This window comes from Cnephaeus nilssonii (genome assembly GCF_951640355.1).
Source record: "Cnephaeus nilssonii genome assembly, chromosome: 19".
NCBI classification, from domain to species: Eukaryota; Metazoa; Chordata; class Mammalia; order Chiroptera; family Vespertilionidae; genus Cnephaeus; species Cnephaeus nilssonii.
In genome coordinates this window covers 39,889,700-39,914,861 of record NC_137090.1, presented here as the reverse complement: position 1 = coordinate 39,914,861, position 25,162 = coordinate 39,889,700, and the positions used below count along the sequence as shown (strand labels likewise).

The 25,162-nt window shown below is 50.6% G+C and overlaps 2 protein-coding genes across 2 annotated transcripts; one reads left to right on the top strand and one right to left on the bottom strand.

Moving 5' to 3' along the window:
- Positions 1-10: 10 nt before the first annotated feature.
- Positions 11-3,261, top strand: GPS2 (G protein pathway suppressor 2). Its single transcript, XM_079797536.1, has 11 exons — positions 11-118; positions 323-485; positions 812-921; positions 1,005-1,117; positions 1,246-1,325; positions 1,416-1,498; positions 1,661-1,811; positions 1,916-2,005; positions 2,095-2,174; positions 2,262-2,357; positions 2,524-3,261. Exons 2-11 carry the CDS (start codon positions 392-394, stop codon positions 2,605-2,607), a joined length of 981 nt encoding a protein of 326 aa, XP_079653662.1. The 5' UTR covers positions 11-118; positions 323-391; the 3' UTR covers positions 2,608-3,261.
- On the bottom strand, positions 2,956-7,376 carry EIF5A (eukaryotic translation initiation factor 5A). The gene is made up of 6 exons (XM_079797537.1): positions 7,220-7,376; positions 5,247-5,432; positions 4,132-4,236; positions 3,852-3,983; positions 3,682-3,755; positions 2,956-3,541 (listed from the first exon to the last, which is right to left on the bottom strand). The coding sequence occupies exons 2-5, from the start codon at positions 5,409-5,411 to the stop codon at positions 3,693-3,695; spliced, it is 465 nt and encodes a 154-aa protein (XP_079653663.1). The 5' UTR covers positions 5,412-5,432; positions 7,220-7,376; the 3' UTR covers positions 2,956-3,541; positions 3,682-3,692.
- Between the last annotated feature and the right edge of the window lie 17,786 nt (positions 7,377-25,162).

Genomic DNA, 25,162 nt, shown 5'->3' with positions numbered 1-25,162 from the left:
CTTCCGCCCAACCCTTAAAGCCCCTGGATGCTGAACCCGGAAGGATTAAGCCCAATTACCGGATGTGACGTTTGGCCAAGGCGCGCAGGTGGGAGCGGAGAAAGCGCGGAGATAGAGGGTAGGGAGGGGCTGGGGCCGGGGCTGGTGGGGCCGGAGGCTGGAGCCCCGAGGCTAGAGACCCCTACGCGCGCGTGCGCGCTGGAGCAGCGGTGGGCGGCCCCGCGGTCGGGCGGCGGGTCCCGGACACGTGACCGGGGCGGCGGGCGGCCTTCTGTCTCGGCCGAGCGAGCGCGATTGTCCCTGAGCGCTCGCCTGCCCACAGGCCCAGTCCGAGGTCTGGCAGTCAGCGACAGAGCCGGGCGCCCACGGCCCGTGCGCCCCCGGCAGCACCATGCCTGCGCTCCTGGAGCGCCCCAAGCTTTCCAACGCCATGGCCAGGGCGTTGCACCGGCACATCATGATGGAGCGGGAGCGCAAGCGGCAGGGTGAGCTGGGGCCAAGGCGGGAGGGCACACCCCATGTGGACACCGCTGTTCCAGACCCCCACCCACGGGCAGATCAATGCAGCGGCGGCAGAAGCTAGTAGAGGGGTGGAACAGCCTCATCGTGGTGGGAGTTTAAATCGCCAGGTCTGAACTCCAGAATTCCTCAGCTGGGAAGGACCTTGGAGAGCACCTAATGAACCTTACCTCTCCCTGTCCCCTTGCAGTGATCAAGAGCACTGGGACAACCATTTTTGCTGGTCTTCAGTCTCTAACATTCTAATTACTGTAACCATTCTGCCACTTTTCCTGTTTGACCCTTACTCCAGAGGAAGAAGAAGTAGACAAGATGATGGAACAGAAGATGAAGGAAGAGCAGGAGAGACGAAAGAAAAAGGAGATGGAAGAGAGAATGTCGTTAGAGGAAACCAAAGAACAGGTATGTGTTGTCCCTTGATCTTTCCCAGCGCTTTCTCCCCTTGGCTCTCCTAACCTTCATCTTTTCCTTCCCTCCTTTTCCAGATCCTGAAGCTGCAAGAGAAGCTTTCGGCCCTTCAGGAGGAGAAGCACCAGCTTTTCCTGCAGCTCAAGAAAGTTTTACATGAGGAAGAAAAACGGAGGCGAAAGGAGCAGAGGTGGGATTGGAGAGCTAAAATTAAAATTGGGGCAAAACGTATAGATGGAGCCAGGTAACAAAAGATGGTGTGTGTGGCAAGAGGGGCCACTTGTCCTTGATGTTTGACCTGCCTTCCTTTCACTCTAGTGACTTAACCACTCTGACATCAGCTGCATACCCACAGAGCCTGACTGTTCACACGGGAACTCATCTCCTCAGCATGCAGGGTGAGGATTAAAGAAACCACTTGTCAGATGGGCCCCCCTGGGTCTTGCAGACTGCCACTTCAGCATCATGAAGCCCCTCTCCGTCTCTAGGGAGCCCTGGAGGACACAATCGCCCAGGCACCCTCATGGCAGCTGACAGAGCCAAACAGATGTTCGGACCCCAAGTGCTTACAGTAAGAGGAGTAAAATGGGGTGTTTCCCCTACTTCCACCCACCTTACTAAACCACTATTCAAGCAATGAGTGTGACACTTAATGTACAGAGAAAAATGGGAGCATACACAAGTCACTTGAGATTCTGCTTTCAAGTTTACAGTGAGTTCTCATCCTTCTCAGACCCGGCATTACGTGGGCTCAGCAGCTTTCACAGGGACCCCAGAGCATGGGCAATTCCAAGGCAGCCCAGGTGGTGCCTATGGGACTGCTCAGCCCCCACCTCACTATGGACCCGCTCAACCAGCCTATAGTCCTAGTCAGCAGCTCAGAGGTAAGTGGTGGGAAAAGAGGGGAGGGGGTGCTTTCCTCAGGCTCAGAGGGTAGAGTTGTGAACAGACTAAAGGGAGGTTCTAATGGCTGTGCCTCCTTTTTCAGCACCTTCAGCCTTTCCTGCAGTGCAGTACTTGTCTCAGCCACAGCCACAGCCCTATGCTGTGCACAGCCACTTCCAGCCCACCCAGACAGGTGATAACACCCCGTTCAGGGGCCCTGGTCCCTCAAGTTCTCCCTTTTCCGTTCTCTACTCACTTCACACACCCTTCTTCCCCACCTAGGGTTCCTCCAGCCTGGTGGTGCCCTGTCCCTACAAAAGCAAATGGAGCATGCTAACCAGCAAACTGGCTTCTCTGACTCAGTGAGTGTGGAGCTTGGGAGATCAGGGGAAGGGCTTTTGCTATGGGGAACCCCAGGCTGCCTCAGGTTCTGATTCTGTTCTCTGCAGTCCTCCCTGCGCCCCATGCACCCCCAAGCTCTGCATCCAGCCCCTGGACTCCTCGCCTCCCCCCAGCTCCCTGTGCAGATGCAACCAGCAGGGAAGGTAAGGATAACACACCTGACAGTTTCTATAGTACATGGAAAACAGGATTGGGTAGGACAGGCCCACACCCATAGTTTTCCCTTCTTTTTTGGGGGTGGTTCTATGGGTATGGAGCAGAAGGGAGAACATGCACACTGACAAACCCACCTTTCATCACCACCACCAGTCCAGCTTTGCTGCTACTAGCCAACCTGGCCCCCGGCTCCCTTTCCTCCAGCACAGCCAGAACCCAAGATTCTATCACAAGTGACCATCAAATTTCATCTTCAACCTCACCACCCCCCACCTTGGGTGAGGGTCCCTGGTATGTCCTAGGCCAATAAAATCTATCTGCCATTGCCCCTGGCTACTACTGTTTGTGTTCACTCCCACCTGGGCTAGGCCAGGGCTGCTTAGAGGGTGGGGGATAGGTAACAGGTCATGGCAAACTAGTGTTCCCAGACTGGGGACACTGGGTTGATTGTATTGAACTCATTGACACAGTCTAATCTATAATCCATTTTTGGTTCCGTTTCCCTTTTAGTCAGCAAGTACCCATTTATTCAGAGTAGCCAAGTTGGGGCTTCATATTAAACTTGTAGTTTTATTCAGGTTTGATTTTAACAAATGTGTCAGGGTGAGAGCCCACAGGAAAGGGTGAAGCCCATGGGGGCAGGGCCCTCCCAGATGCCTGAGGAGGGGGCAGGTCCCCTTTCCTCTCCTCCTCTTCCCTCTCCTGCTAAAGGGATTTGGGGAGAGACATAGGCATGGGGAAGGAGCTGGTCCCCAGTCTGTGGGGGAGGTGCTTGGGATAAAGGGCTAGAGGAACAGGGACCAGACCAGGGATGAGTGGGGGGAGGGCACACGGACCATTTGCCAGAATCCACGGCTGATTCCAGAATTAAAAAAAAAAAAAAAAAAAAAACCTAAACCACAAGCAGCACCCACCCCATCTCCCCCACAAGGGCTGTAGTGTGAGGGGAGAAGAGGAAGGCAGCTTCACCAAGGCCATGGCTCACTCACTCCTGGCCAAGGGAACAGGGTGAAGGGCAGGGGCTCCCCAACAGATTGAGGGGGTGGAGGAAACCAAAATAAAACATCAAATAAATTGTGTAGGAGTCCAGCCAAGGGCCGGGGCCAGAGCTGGGCCAGGCTGGGGGAGGGGCCTCTGCAGGCTCGAGGATCACTGCGCCACCACCGCCACCCTGGGTACAAAAGAGAAACCAGGTGAGACAAGAACGCCTTCAACAGGAAGGAGGGTTAGGGGCCAAAAGCCTAGAACAATTAAGACTAAAGCATCCACAAAGTACGTGAAGGGGGCTAGAGGGGAGTTTGTCACACTCACCTGGGAGCCAGTTATTTTGCCATGGCCTTGATTGCAACAGCTGCCTCCTCCGTCATGGCAGACAGCACTGTAATCTTCGGGGAGCAAAAGGGAGAATCAGAAATCTGAGCTCAGGGACCAAGCACAAGGAGCAAAGCTGGGCACAGAAGAAAGTGGGTGGGGCACTATACCAGGATCTCCTCTCCACAGTCGTACTTCTGCTCAATTTCCTTGCCAAGGTCTCCCTCAGGCAGACGAAGGTCCTCTCGAACCTCCCCACTGTCCTGGAGCAGTGATAGATACCCATCCTGGATGCCAATCAGCTGGGGAAAGAGGGAAGGAAGCTGAAGGTTGAGGACACAGGGTCTGACATACCAAATACCCTCTCCTCCCAGCACAAGCTCTTCTGATCAATCAGTATCTGCGCCCCCACCCCAACTGACTAACCCTACACCAAGACTATCCACATACCTGGAAATCATTTCTTTTGATGTTGGGGACGTCCATATTATGAGTTGACGGGCAGATATCTTCATATTTCTTCCCAGTAAAGATGTCAATACCAACCAGGTGGACCTGTATGTATGCATCACATCAAAGAGAAACCCAACTAAACTTCAGAATGGAGGAGATAAAAGTTCAAGTTGTCCCTGGCTGGTGAGGGAAGTCAGACTAGATTGGGCAAAGATTTGGGGAATTGGTAATGAACCATAAATTCAAGAAATACTAAAACTTCTAAAAAGAACCTGAGGGGAAAAGACCACCATTGAGACTTGGTTCACAGCACAAGGGAAAATGTAGGCTAGTTTTGGAGTAGACAGTTATCTCGAGCTATCAAATCATTGGTAAATAAAAGGCTAAAAACTTGGAAAATAAGAAAGGTAGAAGGGAAAGAGCTGAGAATACAGGAAGGACTGAGAAAGGAAGAGAGCTGGAAAAAATTACTTGGGGGAAATCAGAAAGAACGAAGCAATTAGGAAATAAGAAAAACGTGAAGTAGAAGAATCTAGGACATCAGGGGGTAACCCAGGATTTATGCCAAGTCAACAGAAGACAGGGTTGAACTTTTTTGAGTAAAAAATAAAAGTCTGAAGTGCCAAGGAAAAGCACTGGGCAAGAATGTTAGGACCCAAAAGGCAAGGAGGCTCTATTAAGGAGAGGGGGCAGCTATCCTGGCCTCCTTCAGGGAAGGCTGTATTTCATTAGGATTGAAGAAACCCTGGGCAAAGTGATAGAAATAAAGAGCATCTATAAAGATTCAAGGAAAGAAAGACAAACAGAAAAAGTGAAAGCCATGAATAAGGATGGAGCAGCTAAATAGCCAGAGCATAAAGGACCACCAAGAAAGTTACAGATTCACACAGATAGGGAGAAGGAGTTATCAGAGGATGATGGTGGAAGAGGCTCAAGGCTGGTAGCAAGTGTCGAAAGAAAGGAAGTATCCAGGGCTGAGTGCTGAACACAAGAAATTGGAAAATAAGAAAAGAGTTAAATAGAAGGCTAGGACTGCTGATAGCTTGCTGCCAGGAGCCCCACGGGCATGGGAAATGTGGGGAAGGCAAGATGTGAAGAGGTGGAATTCTAACCTTGGCATGGCCGTGCTTGCCAGTCTTGGAGGTGGACATCTCCACAATCTTACATGGCCGTCCTTTGAGCACCACAAAGCCATTCTTACGTAATGCTGAGCACTGCATTGGGAAGGTGGCTGAGGCCCCTGCATCTCCTGTCTCGAAGTCCAAATCATCTGCCATTTTAAGAGGCTTCGATTCCAACTAGTCAAGAAAAAAACTGGGGTCAGCAAGGATGTTTATTCCATTACCCACTTAAAATAAAAATTCCTAGATTAAATACTGATTGGAATCACAAATACTTGAGAACTCATGTGTATGTTGGGGAGAATAAGCTGGATCCCCACCCCAAATGAAAGTTAAAGGGGACTTGGGAAAAGAAGTTTTGGGGCATTAGGATGTCAAATCTGAGATGGGCAAAGACCTAATCCCTGGGGAGGGGGAGGACTCAGGTGTTACTTGCCACTGAAACCAACTACCCCTTTAGCCCACACATAACCAGGGCTATAATTAGGTGAGCAGCTATGAGCCAGCCAAAGGGCGGGGCTAATGTGGAGGGGAGAAGGGAGGGTGGATACCGGAGGACAGGGCCCCACCCGTCTCTGTTACACCCCCCCCACCCTATCCACACACAAGCTAGTCATTGGTACAGGAAACCACAAGGGCTCTTTGGGGGATTCCCGCCTCTCCAACAGGCATTTGTAGATGCAGCCAAGGGGGAGAAAGTAAAGTTGTTTTCTAACTGATCCCCCTGCCAAACACCTCGATCTTGTTTCCCAAAGGGAACCCAGGAACCCAGCGTCTCCTCGAGGGCCCTCCCACTTTTCCCAAGATGCTTCGGTCCTGTCGGCTTTTCAGACGGGGCCTGTAAGTCCGTAGAAAGTGAGGGAGTTGGGAGTGGTGAATGACAATAAAACGAAAGCAAAGACTGGTAGTAATTAGTAGTATAGCTTATACTAGGTTAGTAGAATTAAAACTCTAAAACCAGAACTCCCAAAACATACACATCGAGGAAGACAGTGACAAGGTTTTGAGCACCTATAACAGCGGGGAACTCATGTGCCCCGGACTTTAAGGCGCTGTCAGCACCACTGAGTTGGGCTCCCGTCCAATCGCCCTCGTTTTCTCCATTTCTCTGACTTCCTAGCAAGAAACAGTGTCACTTACACCTGGCTGGCCCCCCTCACTTCACCTGAGGTTTGGGGGGAAAGCTCCAGGGGCCCATGAGGTGGGAGAGCGCTAACATATGCCCGCAGTGGGCTCTCTCGAGTGATCACGATCCGGACTCCGGCTTCTCCCACTCCTCAAATTTCCAAGCTCCCTTAGGCGCCCACGAGGACCTGCTTTCCCCGCGCTGAGGGTTGCCGACTCCCGCCCATGTGGCCGCCCGAGGCTTCCGGTGGCCGGGACTTGGGGGGAGGGGTCCCCGCGCTGCCATGCGGACCCAGTCCACGTTCGGCCATGCGGCCTCTGACCCCGAGGGCAGCCTTCCGTACGGGGCACTTCCGGTGCCGCAGCTGCCCCCTCCTCAAAGGCCGCGCCAGTCCGGAGCCACGCCGCCCTCCCCTCCCCCCGCTGGCCGCCAGCCCCCCCTAAATGCCCTCTCACCGAATAGCCCCCTCCCCCACCTCACGTGGCCACGCGGCGCCGGGTTCTCAACCGCCCAGGTACCCTTGTCCCGGCGGGCCGATCTGGCCCCCGGCCCTCGCCCCGGCGTGACCGCCTGGCGGCCTCTCCCGCGTGGCGGCCTCGCGGCTCGCCGTCCCCCGCCCTGCGTCGCTCCAACGTCACCCGGCAGGACCCAACCGTCACCGCACGCGCTAACCAGGGCACGCACCCGCGCCTTTCCGCACCTCGCGCCGCTTGCCGACCGTACCCCGGCGGCGGCCACCGCCGCTCCTTTCTGCCCCCTCCCCGACCCCCGCGCAGTTCCATCTCTACTCCCAGGTCCAAGTCAAGGTTCCGCGCACGCGCGCCCTGCCCGCTCTCACCTCGCGCGAACGCAATAACTCGACCCCGTCCGCTCGCCGCGAGCCCAACCGCTGCCTCTGAGCCCGCTGCCGCCGCCGCCGCCGCCGCCGCCGCTGCTGCACACGGGTCTTAGTACGCAGGCGCCGACTCCCCACTGACCAACCAAGCAGCCCTGTGACAGCCGCGCAAGCGTGCTATCTAGCTCCTCCGCCCTCCACCCCCGCACTGCGCAAGCGCAAAGATCCTCCCCAAGCTCCATCCTCCCTCCCACCTACCCATCCAATGACGTGTATACGTGACTCCGCCCCTCACTAATACTGAGTTCAGCCCACTAGTAGGCAACGCGCAGGCGCACCCGGTTTTTTAATCCCTTTAACCTCCTCTTCCCTCCCCGTGATAGACCACTAGCCCTACCGGACAGTTCTTGCGCCTGCGCAATAAGGAGCCCTAGACTCCGCACCCTCTGAAGGAAACGCCTCGACCACAAAGCGCATGTGTATTGGGACTCTTGACCACCCCTTCCACCTCAGACGTCGTTTATACGCCGGACGTTGAAAAGACCACGCCACCGTATCGCTAGTCTCGTCTAGAACGCATGCGTTGTAGGAAACGCCCCACCACGGCTTTAGCTGGACCTAAACGACTCACACGTTTCAGAAAACTTGCCCTGTGGGGTGGGCTCCTTGTCTCAAGACCGCCCCCCACCCACCCACCCACCCAGCCTCCGACCCGGTTACACACATGCGCAGCGGAGCTCTTCGCCCTCAGTCTTCCCAGAGCGCTAGTGTGGTCGGGTTATCACCCATCTCGGCTTCAGTTTCTAAGCTGCTCGGCTCTGCTCTGCCATAGAGTTTCATTCGGAAAGATAGAGCGGTCCTGTCCCAGCCACCATCTTGTTTAAACGCTAGATCCGCATTGGTCCCTATGGCTCACATAGAGGCTATTCTACCTCTGAATTCTGAATTAAGATACTTATTTGTAATTTCTCTTTCCCCCCAAGGCAACTGTTCTCTGTGGTCTCCAAAACAATTCTCTGCGAGCACACTTAGAAAAAAAAATTATAAGAAAGAATGATATGTTAAATTCCACTGACGTTCTCTTAAATCATAGATGTCCATGAAGCTGGAAACAAGCTATCTCTTGGGATGCATTAACCCGGCCCTCATTCTAGGGAATAAAACTGCATTTCCTGAAAACTTCTAGTCTCCCACCAGTTCCTAGGTTTCCAGTACCACCTTCATGGCTATTTTGTTTACTTCAGTAAGCTAGGTGAACAACAGTACTGTTGAACAAGACAGGCAACTAAATATCTGAGATTAGAATCCAAAATCTGGAATCTGGTTCTTGTTTAAGAATCCTGTGACATGATAGATGTGAGCTGCAAACATCAGCTTGAATTAATACATTTAGGTAGCACACTAGAAGCCCAGTGCACGAATTCGTGCACTAGTAGCATCCCTTGGCCTGGCCTGGCCTGCGGGATGGGGCAAAACCAGCTCTCTGATATCCACTGAGGGGTCCTGGATTGGGAGAGGGCACAGGCTAGGCCGAGGGACCCCACCAGTGCACTACTGGGGCAGGGGAGGGTGGGAGGGATCCAGGGCTTGTCCAGACCCTCTAGCTCAGTCCCAATCACCAGACCCCAGCAACAAGCTAACCTACCTGTTGGAGCATCTGCCCCCTGGTGGTCAGTGCACATCATAGCAGGGGTTGAGCAGCCTTAGCATTTCATTAGCATATTATGCTTTGATTGGTTGAACAGACAACCCTATGACCGAACACTTAGCATATTAGGCTTTTATTATATAGGATTATACTATCACTCCCAGCTCTTTCCACTCAATTTTCTGAAATGCCTGCCCTTTCCTTTGTAAAACAAAATTTTCTGGCCCTAGCCAGTTTGGCTCAGTGGATAGAGTATTAGCCTGCAGATCATTCTGGTTTTATTCTGGTCAAGGGCATGTACCTTGGTCACAGGGCCCTGGTCAGGCACATGGAGGATATTTCTCTCTGTCTCTCCCCCTCCCTTCCACTCTCTCTGAAAATCAAAGGGGGGGGGGGGAATATCCTTGGGTGAGGATTAACAACATACATGAGATCACAGTAAACTGTGTCTGTGCCTCATGTAAAGATAAATTAAGCCAGAATTCCCATAGAGAGAGAGAAATCAGGCAAGGATTAGGGTTCTCTGTGGTACAAATATTTCACAGTGAACTGATCCTTATCCAGGGACCTGGGCAGGAACTATCTATTCTTCCTTCCACCCTCAAGGGCTTGCATAAAAGTCAAATTCATCAAATGGATCTTGAGAATGGTCAAATAGGTAACGCTTTGGAGAACAGGTCTTGAACCTGCTCTTACAACACCCAGCTGCTGGGATCATAGCAGAAATCTTGACTGCACTCACTTACTCACCCATTCATTCAGTTAATATTTACTGAGTCTAGAAAGTACCAGATACTTGGGACACAATGATGGTGAGCTTAGCAGTATGATCTCTGCCCCACAGTTGGGGGGGGGGGGGGGGAGGAGATTATTAGATAATAAACAAAAATCCAATGTTGGTCTGTGTGCTCAGGCCAGTGCCTGTCTATCACTAGTAAGTGATGGGTTTATAATGAGAGTTGGTAGGAGGAGGATCCCCCTGGAATATGCCTGAGGGATCTTTGTGATTCTGGCCTTGCCTCTTTGGAAGTTAAAGAAAAGAGGCTGTAGGTGGAAAAGAATGAGACTGGAGTTGTTCTGGGCCTGGAAGAAAAGACCTATCCACCCTCCATGAGATCTTGCTCACCCTGGGTGCTAGAAAAGTCAGAACATTTCTTAATAACTGGACCAAGTGAATAGAAACAAGGCTGGGGACAGAAAATAGACCCGGCTCACAGAGGAAGGAAGCTCAAGGAGTCAATCACATGTTGATTGACTATAGCATGTTGACTATGATCATTCATTTGCTCATTCATTCACTCTCCAGGTGGTCTCAGAGGCCTTGCTCTGTGCCATGCTTTATGGCCAATGGGGGAAAGCCAGGCAGTGTGATGCAGCCCTTTGTAAGGAATGTGGAGTTGAATGAGCACCAAGATGGGGTCAAACCCAGTCTGGAAGGCTGGTGGGTCTTTTGGCAGTGGAGACACCAGAGCTGAGGAATCAGAAGGATCAGCCCTCAACAAGGTGAGGAAGGATCTGGGAGTTCTGTGGACAAGATAAAGAAACAGCCTAGCCCTAGCCGGTTTGGCGCAGTGGATAGAGCATCAGCCTGTGGACTGAAGGGTCCCAGGTTCGATTCCGGCCAAGGCCATATGCCTGGGTTGTGGGCTTGATCCCCAGTAGGGGGTGTGCAGAAGGCAGCCGATCAGTGATTCTCTCTCATCATTGATGTTTCTATCTCTCTATCCTCCCTTCCTCTCTGAAATTAATAAAAATATATTTTTTTAAAAAAGGAAAGAAACAGCCCAGCTGGTGTAGTTCAGTGGTTGAGCGTGAGCGTCAATCCATGAACCAGGAGGTTAGGTTTCAATTCCTGGTTAGGGTACATGCCCGGGTTTTTGGCTTGATCCCTGGTGGGGGTCCTGTAGGAGTTAGCCTGTTGATGATTCTCTCTCATCACTGATGTTTATATCTCTCCCTCCCTCTCCCTTCTTCACTCTGAAATATATATATTGGGATGCATTAACCCGGCCCTCATTCTAGGGAATAAAACTGCATTTCCTGAAAACTTCTAGATACCCAGCTAATGTTTTATATACATTAGCTGGGTATCAACCCATCTTGGCTGGTCTAGAACCATAAAAAGAATAGCTCAAGATTTAAAAGAGGCCCTGACTGGTTTGGCTCAGTGAATAGAATGTCAGTCTGCAGACTCAAGGGTCCCGGGTTCGATTCCGGCCAAGGGCATGTACCTTGGTTGCGGGCGCGTGCCCAGTGGGGAGTGTGCAGGAGGCAGCTGATTGATGTTTCTAACTCTCTATCACTCTCCCTTCCTCTCTGTAAAAAATCAATAAAATGTATTTTTTTAAAAAGAGGAGGTGAGGAGCAGGTGACATCTGTGTTCAGAGAAGAAAGATTGAAAGGGCAGGTTGGGGCCTCAGCTGTAGGCCTCCAATCCAAGGGGATACCCTTGCTGCATCTTGTGTGCTTTTCAGAATGGGATCTAGCTTCTCCTCCCACTGAGGCCATCCCAGTCACTCCCAGGCTGACCTGGAGGGCATCTTTTCTGCCTCATTACCTCTGTGATGACCCGACCTAGCACTTGTCCTACAGACAACATGTCTGTCTACCCCTCCAGACTATAAGCAGAGTCTTTCCATCCCCAGCACCCACCACACAGCCTGGCATATGGCCCGTTCTGAATGTTTATAGAATGAATTAATTGGAGGGAGGAGGCAATCTGAGCAGGAGAAACTGCCAAGAACTCAAAAGGATATCAGGAAGGAAGAGTGTTGAGTCTTCTTAGCACTTCAAGTAGATGGTCTTACTGTGCTAGGGGCTCTCCTAGAGGGAGATGAAAGCTCGGATCATTTATGCATCAGTTTGGTAACAAATGATACATAGTACACCTAGGAATTACTATTTTGTTTTAGATGCTTCAGATACATAGTCAAAGTAGTCTTCAGATCAAGAGGAAGTCTACTTGAGAAACCACTACTGGGGAGCCTAATCTATACATGGGCCTGATTTAGAGGATGAGGTCTGAAACTGTCCTGATGACATAATTAATGGAGACTTTGGAGGTCTTGGGAAGGGTGTAGTGCATTTTGCAATGGGAATGAGGTGAACTGTTGGAGAGAGGGCAGACATTGTATTATCCAAAGACTAGTAGCCCATTTGCAGGAAGAATCCTGCAAGCGGCCGGCGTGCGCTGCCGTTGCCACCGCCATTGTGGCCGCCGCGCCTGCACCTGCTCGCCGCTGCCGCCTGCCCCGCCGGGGCTTTCCCTCTGGCAGCCACCTTGCTTTCCGCTTTTCCTCCCTCTTCCTTCTAAGTTGTCTTCAGTCTTCACTCCTCCCTCCCTCAGCATATGCAAATTAACCGCCATCTTTGTTTGGTAATTTGCATAGTCGCCCTGATTGGCTGGTGGGCGTGGCTTTGGCTGGTGGGCGTGGCTTTGGCATAGCGAAGGTGTGGTCAATTTGCATATTACTATTTTATTAGGTAGGATTGTCACAGTAATATTTCTCATCTCACATGTTCTTATCCTGTGTGATCTTGCCATTCCCCATCAAGAGGTCTGATGGATCTGGGCAGGCTTGTGGTTGCTTTGACCAAAGCATAGGGTGAAAGTGCTGCCATGTGACCTTACAAGGCTGGGTCATAAAGAGTGATGCAGCTTTCACCTTATTGTTTTATTTTACTTTTTTAATCCTCACCTGAGGATATTTTTCCATTGATATTTAGAGAGAGTGGAAGAGAGAGGGAAAGACAGAGAGACATATCCATGTGAGAGAAACACATCGATTGGTTGCCTCCTGCATGCACCCTGACCAGGGCCCTAGCGGGGGAGGAGCCTGCAATGCACATATGTGCCCTTGACCGGAATCTAACCTGGGACGCTTTGGTCCGTAGGCCAATGCTCTATCCACTAATTCAAACCGGCTATCATCTTATTGTTTTTACACACTTGCACCTGATGCCCTGGACCATCATGCAGGAAATCCAACTACCACATCCAGGCTGTTAGGAAACCGAAGCTATATGGGGAGGCCATGCATAAGGACTCCTGTCAACAGTTCTAGAAACTAGGCCTTTGAGTTGTACTTGCTGAGACCATGGGCATTGAGCAGAGACAAGCCAACGTCATTAGGCCATTCATGTCCAAATTCCTAAGCTATAGGATTCATGAACCTAACAAAATAGTTGTATTTTATACACTAAGCTTTGAGGTAGTAACTGGAACAAGTGGACAACTTAAACACTATAAGAATCATTTGGCCTTTTCGTTTATGATTAAAGAGGCTTCATAATGAGTCAAGTATGAGTTCCAGTAAAAAAGTTTATGACACACTTTAGCTGCTTAATGGCTTGTAATGGCTTATTTAGTCATTTCTTTGGTTTTAGGATATTAAGTCTTATGGCTCCATCTGACTGCACATTAGTTTGTACTGGTTTATTTGTAAACATTCCATTTAATTTGCATTTTGTTCTCCTACTTGATTGAAAATTCAATAAATATAATTATTCTTTTTTTAATATATTTTATTGATTTCAGAGAGGAAGGAAGAAGGAGAGAGAGAAACATTAATGATGAGAGAGAATAATTGATCGGCTGCCTCCTGCATGCCCCCCACCGGGGACTGAGCCCACAACTTGAGCATGTGCCCTTGACCAGAATCAAACCTGGGACCCCTCAGTCCACAGGCCGACGCTCCATCCACTGAGCCAAACCAGCTAGGGCAATATAATGATTCTTAAAAAAGAATGTTGTGCCCTGACCGGTTTGGCTCAGTGGATAGAACATCGGCTTGCAGACTGAAGGGTCCCAGGTTCGATTCTGGTCAGGGGCATGTACCTTGGTTGTGGGCACATCCCCAGTAGGGGTTGTGCAGGAGGCAGCTGACCGATGTTTCTAACTCTCTAGCCCTCTCCCTTCCTCTCTGTAAAAAATCAATAAAATATATTTTTTTTAAAAAAAGAATTAAATCAGTGTGATGGGAGTTTGAAGTTGGAGATTAAAGAATACACTCCTGGCACACTTCAGGACCACCTTGTCCTGTCTGCCAGGAAACAGGCCTGAGGCCTGCATGCCCTTCTCCCTCCTGTGCTCGCTTCCTCTCCTCCTCTCCTCTTCAGGGCGCTTGGTCCAGCTTAGAATATCTGATTCTTTCGGCACTGGTGCTCTCAATTTCTTTGAAGGGAGGGGGCTGGATGGCTCAGAGATGAGTGGGATTCACCAAATCCTAAACTCTACAAAGGGGAAAACAGCCTTAAAGATGGAACTTATACAAGGAAGAGGATCCCTCTACTCCCTGGCTTGAGGCCCAAGTCTCCTGCCTATTTACAGAAGAGGGAGTCCCCCCTCCCGCCACCCTGGGGAAAACAAAGTCCTCCGAGCAGCCCCACAGTTCATCTGAGCAGTCCATCTTATGAGCTACCTTGGTTCCCCAGACTGAGCTGTCATGTCAGAGTTTGATTTGAGAGGCCACACAGACCTGCCTGTCCAGAAAAATACCCACCACCCTCATTGCCTTCTGGAGTCTGCCAGGGAAGCCTAAATCCCCACCAACGGCATCAGTCTCAGAGATGATTCAATTCCACCAAGAACCCAGTAAATGGCTTTAGACAACCATCAGGGGCCACTCAATTCAGAAAAAGTGTCCGCAGGGATTCAAGGCCTGCCAGAGTTAGGTGCCAACCTCCCTGTCCCAGCTGTTCCTTCCTTTCCATAGCCCCTGCATTTGACATAGTAGTCATGCCTTTCCCACTCCTGGGCCCTCACTGCTTTTTTAACTTAGCCTCTCTGAGACCATTTCCTCATCTAAGAGACTAGAGAGATTAACACTTACTAGTACTTTGTAAAGAGCTCACCCAATGGTAGGGCTATAAACCTCATCTATACTCAGGACTCCAAAGGCAGGACTCTAGCTCTGTCTCCAGAGCTGCAGACTCCTGCCTCCAACTGCCTGCTTTTGTTAAATTATTTTAAACTGGAGGCCCAGTGCATGACATTCATGCACTAGGGGGGTGGGAGGGCCTCAGTGCGACCTGCGCCCTTTTGCAGTCCAGGAGCCCTCGGGGGATGTCCGGCTGACAGCTTAGGCCTGCTCCTAAGCTGTCAGCTGGACATCCTTAGCACTGCCGTGGAGGTGGGAGAGGCTCCCACCATCAACACTGCGCTCGCCAACCATGAGCCGGGCTTCTGGCTGAGGGGAGCTCCCCCTGTGGGAGCCCACTGACCACCAGGGGGCAGCTCCCGCCTTGAGCGTCTGCCACCTGGTGGTCAGTGCGCATCATAGCAACCTGTCGTTCAGCCATTCCGTTGATTTGCATATTACCCTTTTATATAGGATTGATCTGAGAGAGAAAGAAAGGGGGAGAGAGGGAGATGAGGTGTGGGGAGAGAGAGGGAGGGGAAGAGAGAGAGAGAGAGAGAGAGAGAGAGAGAGAGAGAGAGAGAGATATTTTTTTGTTCCACTTATTTATGTACCCATTGGTTGATTTTTGTATGTGCCCTGACTGAGATCAAACCCACATTGGCATATGGGGTGATGCTCTAACCAATTGAGCTACTCTGCCAGGGCTCCAACTGCTGGCTTGAGCTCTCCTCTTGGGTGTTTCAAACCAAACTCCTGACTGTGTTCCTCCTCTAGGGTTTCTCACTGAAGCAAATACCATCATCATCCAGCAAAGTTCACCTAAGCTAAAAACCCAGGTTTCTTGATTCCTTTTCACACATTCCCACACATGCATCCCACCACCAAGTCCTGCACACAGTTTCCAAAACACACTTCATGCTGGTCTACTTTCACTGCCCCCACACTAACCATGCTCCCAGCATCTCTGCCTCCCTCCAACTTATTTCCACAGAATAGCCAAATATTTTAAAAACAAATTAAGTAGGGGAGATTGTGCATGGAGGGGAAGTATATGAGAAGTTTCTGTATCTTCTGCCTAATTTTGCTGTGAACCTAAAAAGGCTTTAAAAAAATAAGTTTATCAGGCCACATGACTCACTCCCCCTTTTAAAACCCTTCAAAGACTTCGCATCATTCTTGGAATACATCCATTTGGTTGATCTGGCTCTGCCTACTTTACCCTCCTCCTTATTCTCTAAACTTTTCCCTCTAATAAACTCTGCTGCCTCAGGGCCTTTGCACTAGTTGTTTCATGTGCCTCAAACTCTCTTCCCTCATCCCTTCATTAGCTGTCCTCTTCTCAGCCTTCAGGTCACAGTTTCAGCTGTGACCCGCATCCTGGCAGTGTCTTCTTGACAGCCTAATCTAGATTAACTCCCCATCCTTCTCTTCTCTGTCACACCAGCCTGTGCATTTCCTTCAGGGCTTTTATTGTATCTATAATTAGCATGTGTATCTAAACAGATACACTGTCTTGTTTACTAGAATGTGAATCATATGAGGGCAGCAATCTTATAAGTCTTATTTACCACTATATCTCCAGCACCTTTTATCATACCTGGCACACAATAGGTACTCAGTACGTATTTGTTGAAATAAATGAATATGCATATTTTAATGTAAACTATCTGAAATATTTTTAGAAGTCACAGAGTTGCTAACAAGCATTGCAATTATCATTAGTTATTGCTGCACTTGTCTTCCTCACTTCATGGTCAGAAAATGGTACTCAGTAAATGCCAGTGAAATTAGAGAACAGATGATTTAGTATCATGAAAGTTGAGATTTAAAAAGATAGATCTGGTCTGGCCAGTGTGGCTCAGTGGTTGAGAATCGACCCATGAACCTAGAGGTCCCCAGTTCAATTCCTGGTCAGGGCACATGCTGGGTTTCAGGTTCAACCCCCAGTAGGGGGTGTACAGGAGGCAGCCAATCGATGTTGCTCATCAATGTTTCTATCTCTCTTTCCCTTTCCCTCTCTCTCTGAAATCAATAAAAACATTAAAAATATAGATAGTTCTGTAGCAGCACTATTTACTAGAACTGTGTTGACAAATATTCCTTATCTGTACTAATACAGTATCCACTAGCTACCTATGGCCATTGCTCTTGAAATATAGCTAGTGATTACTGTATTGGACAATTCAGACCAGTGTCAGGAAGACCTGTCAGGAGGAATGTTTGGGGCCCGAATGGGTAGGGACTCAATGGGAAGACAGGTGTCTGGATCTTGGGTCTTCAGGGCTAATCTAAGAGATCTGAACTTTACCTATGAGTCTTCAATGGGAAGTCATGGAAGAGTTTTAAGCGGAATAGAGTATTTCATTCATAAAGTTTATTTTATTTTTTAACCTCTTTTTCTTCTTCTTTTTGTTAACCCTTACCTGAGGATATTTTTTCCATTGATTTTTTTAGTGAGAGAGGAAAGAATGGAAGGAGGAGGGGGAGAAGAGAGAGAGAGGCCCTGAGCAGGGCCAGGGGATCGAACCTGCAACTCAGGTACATGAATTTGACTGGGAATTGAACCATCGACCCATTGGTGCTCTGGCAGATACTCTAACCCAGTGATGGCGAACCTATGACACGCGTGTCAGCACTGACACGCGTAGCCATTTCTGATGACACGCGGCCGCTGAGGCGGCCGCATGCCGAGGATGAAACATTTGCAAAATAATGTTTTTTCCTCAAAGTGACACACTACCCGAGTTATGCTCAGTTTTTTGGCGAAGTTTGACACACCGAGCTCAAAAGGTTGCCCATCACTGCCACTGCGACACCCCGGCCAGGGTTCTAACCCTATTCTTATCCCCTTCCTTCCATAGGCAATTGTGCTAGTATATATCTTTTTATTTTCATGTATTCTGACAAGACATAATTGTCATTTGTGGGAATGTCTTTTTTTTTTTTTAAGTGAAAGAGAGTTTATTACGGAAGCAGTGAGACTGAGAGTGACTACTCCACAGATAAGAGCAGCTGGGAATATGTGTTTTTAAGTAAAACCATTGTATATGTCATTCTGTTTCTTACTTTTTCTCTAAGCATCTATTTTACCATAAGTACTTTTTTTTTTTTTTTTTCTTACCATAAGTACTTCTAACTGTTTTTTCTAATTGCTGCACAATACTCCATGGTATACACTCAGCTCACCACATCGTACCTATCACACTCCCAGCAATGGATGCCCAGGATGCCTCCAACTTCCCACCTGCACGTACTTATGCATGTCTCCTTATAGACCTGTAAAAGAATCTCTTTGGGTTATGTGCTCAGAAGATGAATTTCTGGGTCATAGGGAATGTATATATTTAATGTGCCTAAATATTGCCAGAAAAAAAAACATTTTGTAAAGATCTTTCTGGCTGCTTTCATTCATTCAGCCAAATATTTACTGGTCACTTACTGGATGTCAGGTATAGTTCTAGGTACTGAGAATACAGCAGTGAATAAGGCAGACAAGATCCCAAGCTTACAAATTAGAAACAAGGAAATATCAGGTACTAATAAATACATAGTGAAAATGAAGTAGGCAATGGAACACAATGACTGGGAGGCTATTTTGCTTGTGAGGTGCTTTGTGAAAAGTGGATTGGAGGGGTGGAAACCACCGGAGGTGAAGAAGCCAAGTGATGGAGGTGAACGCTGCTGATGGTGTGAACCAGATATGGTGGAGCCCTTTACCAAGATAGGGCACCCTGGAGATTTCCAGCTTGCAGTTGGCCATCATGGGTCTGGAGCTCAGGTGTTCTAGGCTGGAGGCATAGATTGGGGAGTCCTCTGTATTTGTGTTGTTTACTGGTTTCCTAGAGCTACTGCAACAAAGTACCACAAACTTGGTACTTAAAACAACAAAAATTCACTCTCACAGTTCTGTAGAAGTCTGAAATCAAAATGTTGGCAGGCCTCTCCTCTCTCTGAAGCCTAGAAGAGGATCCTTCCTTGCCTCTTCCAGCTTCTAGCAGCCCCCGGCATTCCTTGGTTTGTAGCTGTAGCACTTCAGTCTTGGCCTCTGTCATCACAGGGCATTCTCCCTTTGTATCTGTCTTTACGTAGCAGTTTCCTCCCATAAGGACACCAATCGTATTGGATTAGGGCCCCCTAATGACTTCACCTTAACTTGATTACATCCGCAAAGATCCTATTTCCAAATAAGGTCATATTCACAGGTGCCAGGGGTTAGGACTTCAACATATATTCTTAGGGGACACAATTCTACCCATAACAGGTCATATCTGAAGCAGTGGGAGAGGATGAGTCTCCACAGGAGAGGTTACAGAGGCAGAACAGAAGAGCTGGGGACTCTGACCTTTAGGAAGGGGCAAGTAAAAGACTGAGGAGCCCATGAAGAAATGTGAGAAGAAAATGGCCTCCAGTTGCATCTGCCACATAGACAGAAATAAGGGCAAAAAAGTGTTCATTGAACTAAGTAATATGACAACTGTCAGTGTCCTTCTTGAATGCTGACCAGGAGAAGCAGCAGAGCCTGGGTAATGCAGACAGTCTTTCAAGAAATTTAGTTTGGAAGGAAAAGCCTGACATATGGAAAGAACTAGAGGGGATGCGAGGCCATAAGATTGGTGAGGAAGATGGAAAAGTGTCGTCCCAGCACGGTAGAAGGAGGGTGATGACTTGGAAGTTGGGCTCTGGAATTAGGCTGATCTGCATTTGAATTTCAGCTTAGTGTGTTCCACAGTATTGTGAGTTTAGGCGGGTTGCTTCACTTTACTACACCTCAGTTTCCTGATCTGAAAAGTGGGATAATTTTCATAGTATCCACTTCCCAGGACAGTTGCAAGGACTAAATGACTAAAGGCCTCTAATGTGCTTAGAAGAGTATATGGCACATAGTAAATGCTCAACAAATATTAGCTGTTACTGCTTTTAGGTTAAAAAAACAACAACAAGGAGGTTTCAAGAAGGAGGTGGTAAGTAATATCAGATATGGTAGATAGGACAAGGAGATGGACAGTGGAGAAAAGACCAAGGATTTGGCAGAGTGCTAGCAGAGCCTGGAAATAGGGGAGGACAGAGGTAGCAGCAGCTAAAGAGTAGATGGGAGAAGGTGGAGGCTGTAGGTATGAAACACTCTCACTGTAACAGGTGAGAAATAAGAGAACAGGAATTGGATGAGAGAAGAAGTAAAATCTGATTTGAGCTGTAACAAGAAAGTTGGAGGGGAATGTTGCTGGGAGTATTTGGTATTAGGGGCAGAGGTGACCCCTTTTATTTTTTTACATATATTTTTATTGATTTCAGAGAGGAATGGAGAGGAAGAAAGGGAGAAACATCAATGATGAGAGAGAATCATTGATTGACTGCCTTCTATACGCCCCCCATTGGGTATCAAGCCCGCATCCCGGGCATGTGTCCTGACTGGGAATCGAACCATGACCTCGTGGTTCATAGGTTGATGCTCAACCACTGAGCCACGCTGGTCAGGCAGTGACCCCTTTTATTTTTATTTATTTATTTTTAAAATATATATTTTATTGATTTTTTACTGAGAGGAAGAGAGAGGGATAGAGAGTTAGAAACATCAATGAGAGAGAAACATTGATTAGTTGCCTCCTGCACACTCCCTACTGGTTATGTGCCCGCAACCAAGGTACATGCCCTTGACCGGAATCGAACCTGGGACCTTTCAGTCCGCAGACCGATGCTCTATCCACTGAGCCAAACCGGTTAGGGCAGTGACCCCTTTTATTTCTTTTAATCTTTTTTTTTAAATTTCTTTATTGATTATGGTGTCACATATTTGTCCTCATCCCCCCATTCCCATCCCACACCCCTCCCCATGGATGCCCCAACCCTCTGTTGAACTTAAGCATTGGTTAGGCTCATATGCATGCACACAAGACCTTTGGTTGATCTCTCCCCACTCCCCCCACCCTCCCCTATCCTCCCTCTGAGGCCCGATAGTCCGATCGATGCCTCCTTGTTTCTGGTTCTGTTCTTGTTCATCAGTCTATGTTGTTCATCATTTCCCCTAGATGAGCGAAATCATGTGTCACTAGAGATATACTTATAAGAATTGAATGTGCGACGAGCAATAATAGTTATGCTGACAGGCAAATGAATCAGTCTGTAGTGAGTTTCTTTCTGGACCAACAGTTCTTTTGAGACCCAATATCAATGTCCACCAGTTCCTTATGAGTACATGTCGGCACTGACCCCTCAGCTCTGGATGGTGGACAAATGGTGGTAATGCAGGACCGACTCCCTCTGGTTTGGTCTCGGCCGGACCCAGGGGCACGGCTTCACCCGGATCCAGGGGCCCACGGCCTCACCCGGACCCGGGACCCAGCCTCACCCGGATCTAGGGGCACACGGCCTCGCCCAGACCCAGGATTCAGCTTCACCCGGACCCAGGGGCGCATGGCCTCACCCAGACCCAGGGGCGTGTGGCCTCTCCTGGGCCCGAGATCCAGCCTCACCCGGATCCAGGGGCACACGGCCTCGCCCGGACCCGGGCTCCAGCTTCCCCCGGACCCAGGGGCACGTGGCCTCACCCGGACCCAGGGGCGCGTGGCCTCTCCCAGACCCAGGGGCGCGTGGCCTCACCCGGATCCAGGGGCCCACGGCCTCACCTGGACCCGGGACCCAGGCTCACCCGGATCCAGGGGCCCACGGCCTCACCCGGACCCGGGACCCAGGCTCACCCGGATCCAGGGGCCCACGGCCTCACCCGGACCCAGGACCCAGGCTCACCCGGATCCAGGGGCCCACGGCCTCACCCGGACCCGGGACCCAGGCTCACCCGGATCCAGGGGCCCACGGCCTCACCCGGACCCGGGGCCAGGCTCACCCGGATCCAGGGGCCCACGGCCTCACCCGGACCCGGGACCCAGGCTCACCCGGATCCAGGGGCCCACGGCCTCACCCGGACCCACCTTTTAAATCTTTCAAATATTATCTCAGTTTGATGCCACAAATCTCCGCCTTTGCTGTGCTAAGTCTGGACATATCCAGGAGGAAGTGCTCTACAAATGGGGAATGGGTACTGAAGAATGATCCCTCATGGGAATGTGGTGATATAACTCAGCAAGGAGGACGTGGGAGGGAGGTAAAAGAGGAGCTGAGGGGTAGGCTTGTCAAGTTTCCGAAGCCTGTGGCGCAATGGGCTAGAGTGCCTGGTCAGAGTCTGATAGACGGTGGGAAGAACACAGCGCTGGAGACACAAGTTTAAGTGCCATGAGTAGCAGGTGGCCGTCCAAAGCAGGGGAGTGGATAAAACCCTACAGGTAGATGCAGGTGGCAAGAGAAGACAGTCCAGGAAAGACTGAGGCTGGTGAGGAGGGCAAGCCACAAAAGGAGAGGCATGAGGAAGGCTGGGCAGTGGAGCTACAGAAAGAGCACTTCTCCTGATGGAGTAGAAGGAGAACCAAAAACACCCACTGAATGTCTCCGTTAAGAAGGGATTGGCCTGGCCAGTTGCACAGGTAAATCTTTTTAAAAATTTTTTTAAAAGAAGGGATTGTAAGACCATTGCTGAAGCCATCTCAGTGGAGTGGGAGAGCAGGAACTGGATTTGGGTTGGTGGGGTGAGAAAGAAAGATGAGGGAGTAGAGACAGTAAACACTGCTTTCAGGAAGTCTGGTGTTAAACTAATGGAAATATACAGGGCAATAGTTAAAGAGGCATGGTGGTGTTTGCTTTGTTTTTTCTTTTAATATATTTTATATATATATATGTATTTTTTTTTTTACAGAAAGGAAGGGAGAGGGATAGAGAGTTAGAGACATCGATGAGAGAGAAACATGGATCAGCTGCCTCCTGCACATTCCCCACTGGGGATGTGCCCGCAACCAAGGTACATGCCCTTGACCGGAATCAAACCTGGGACCCTTCAGTCCGCAGGCGGACGCTCTATCCACTGAGCCAAACCGGTCAGGGCGGTGTTTGCTTTGTAACAGTGAACCAAGTAGGTGAGACAACTTCAGGTGGGCATGAGCAAATGCAAAGAGAGTGACAGAGAAAGGATGAAGCCTTTTCCTTAGAATGCCTTGTTATCCATAGCACATAATGATATTTAAATAACCAGGAAATTACATGCACAAACCCTTCAACTGAACAGGGAAATTAATTCAGCTGAGCACCTCTGGGTGGCATCTGCTAATTCTTATCCACGAAAAAAGAGAGTATGTAACTGTTGTATGTAGGCATGTGTTGTTTCATCTCTCAGAGGCCTCAGCCCCCCACCCCTAGTCTCCTGACTAATTTTTTATATTGTTGGTTTGTTTGTTTTAAATATATTTTTATTGATTTCAGAGAGGAAGGGCGAGGAAGAAAGAGAGAGAAACATCAGTGATGAGAGAGAATCATCAACAGGCTGCCTCCTGCACGTCCCCTACCCGGGATCAAGCCCGCAACCCCTGCCTGTGCCCTGACAGGGAATCAACCAGAGACCTCTTGGTTCATGGGTCGATGCTCAACCACCGAGCCACGCCATTCTTTTGTTGCATTATGAACTATCTTGCTTGCCTTCCCCCAGCCTTGCTTGGTCTTCTGCTTCCGGCATCCCTTGAATTCAGGGGTGGGCACAGGTAAATCGGTCCTTAACAGGCTAAAGGAGGGTGATCATTTCTGTATTCTTCACTGCCTCGCCTGGTGATTTAGTTGTTTTCTCCTTTTTTGTCCATTGTGTCCTGGGAAACAGAATCCTCAATTCCGAAACGGTGGTGTGATTGAACCACAGCAAGGAAACCGGTGCCGGCGGCCCCCGGGACCCGCCGGGAGAGGGCGCTCCAGGACCGGGACAGGCCGCGGCGGCCGCGGCTGGAGCCGAGGCCGGGTCTGGCGGGGGACGCCTGGACCGGGGAAGCGCACGTGGGGCCGAGCTGCGCTTGGGGGCACGTGTGCTGTTCCCGCACTCTGTCCCGGCTAAAAATACACGCTGCCCGGCGCGGGCCAGGCCCTCCCCTGGTCGCGGAGCCTGCAGGAGGAGCGACTTCTGGAGCCGCATAATTCAAGGAGGGAGAATGCGGCGCCCGGGACAGACCTCCAGGGCTCCCGAGAAACCGGGGCAAGCTGCCCACCGGCCCCAGTCTTCTCATCTGTGGAATGGGGACCATTCATATACTCAAGAAATATGGAGAGCCTGTGTTGTGCCTGGCACTGTCCCAGGCGTCAGGCATCACTACGGAATTCTTATTGCTGTGGAGCTCACCGTCTAGCGTTGCGGAGGGGACCATGGGGGTGGGGAGCCAGGAATAGAATAAAGAAGCAAATGATAAATACTCTCATATTTTCAAAAACACCATGAGAAAAAATAAAGGATGATGTAATAGGAGTGATATGTAAGCTGGTATTTGAAGACGTCAACCTGAAAGGCACGGAGGACACGTCTAGGCAGAGAAAACTGCGTGCGCAAAGGCCTTAAGTCTGGCCAGCTGGAGAAAAGACAGCAGAAGGGAGCTGGAGAGGGAGGCCCCGCCTGAGCAGAGAGCACAGCGCCCAGCACGACGGACCCTAAACCTAACCTAGGGTGGTGGGCAGCGGTGGTCTGCGGGGAGGCTGGGTTGTCTGCAAGGAGCTCCAGGGAACTTCCGGGGGCGAGGGAAGAATACCTTGACCAGGATATCGACTACCTGGATTAACACGTTTACCAAAACTCAGTGAAGAGTTGTGCATTTTGTTGCATGTAAATTTTACCTTAAAAGCAAAGGTGAGAGTCCCCGGCTGTGAAAGGAGCCGTGAGCTGGAAACCTGTTCTGCTGCGCCTTCCAGCTAGCTCCGCGGGCCAATACCGCAGCCCCGGCGGCCCGAGCCCGCATCCTCCAGAGAGGGTGGGGGCGGGCCGGGAGGAGGCTTTCACGCGCGAGCAGCTAGCGGGCCTGGGCGGTCTCGAGAGCGGAGGTGGCCCGCGCCGCTCACGGCCAGAACGGAGCCTGCGGAGTCCGGCCCCCACCCAGGTCGTTAGGGGCAACCTCGGAGCTGCCCGCCCCGCCCCGCCCTGCGCGCAGAGCACAGGTGGCCGTTGGGGCGCCACCAGCCCGTTTGATTTCCCGCGGCCGGTGGAAGGGGGCGGAGGGGTGAGGGAAAGAGGCCGCCGGCCAATGGGTGTGGCTGTGAGGAGTCACGTGGCGTTAACGGGGCGGGGCCCAGGTGTACTTACGGGGCGGCGGGCGCGGGCTTCGGCCGCGACGCGAAGCCCGGGAGGCGGGGCGGGCGTGCGGGTCCGCTGGGATTGGCCTGCGGCCGGGAGGCGGGGTCTGCGCGCGCCGCGGCTGCGGGCTGCGATTGGCCTGGGGTCAGGGCCCGCTGCCGGCGTGCGGGCGAGGCTCGGGGCGCGAGGACCGAGCGGGGTGGCGGGTGCGCGAGCCAGGGGGAGGGGCCGGGGCGGTGGCGGCGGTGGTGGCGGAGGAGGAGGTGGTGGCGGGGGCCGGTACTGGACCCGGCGGG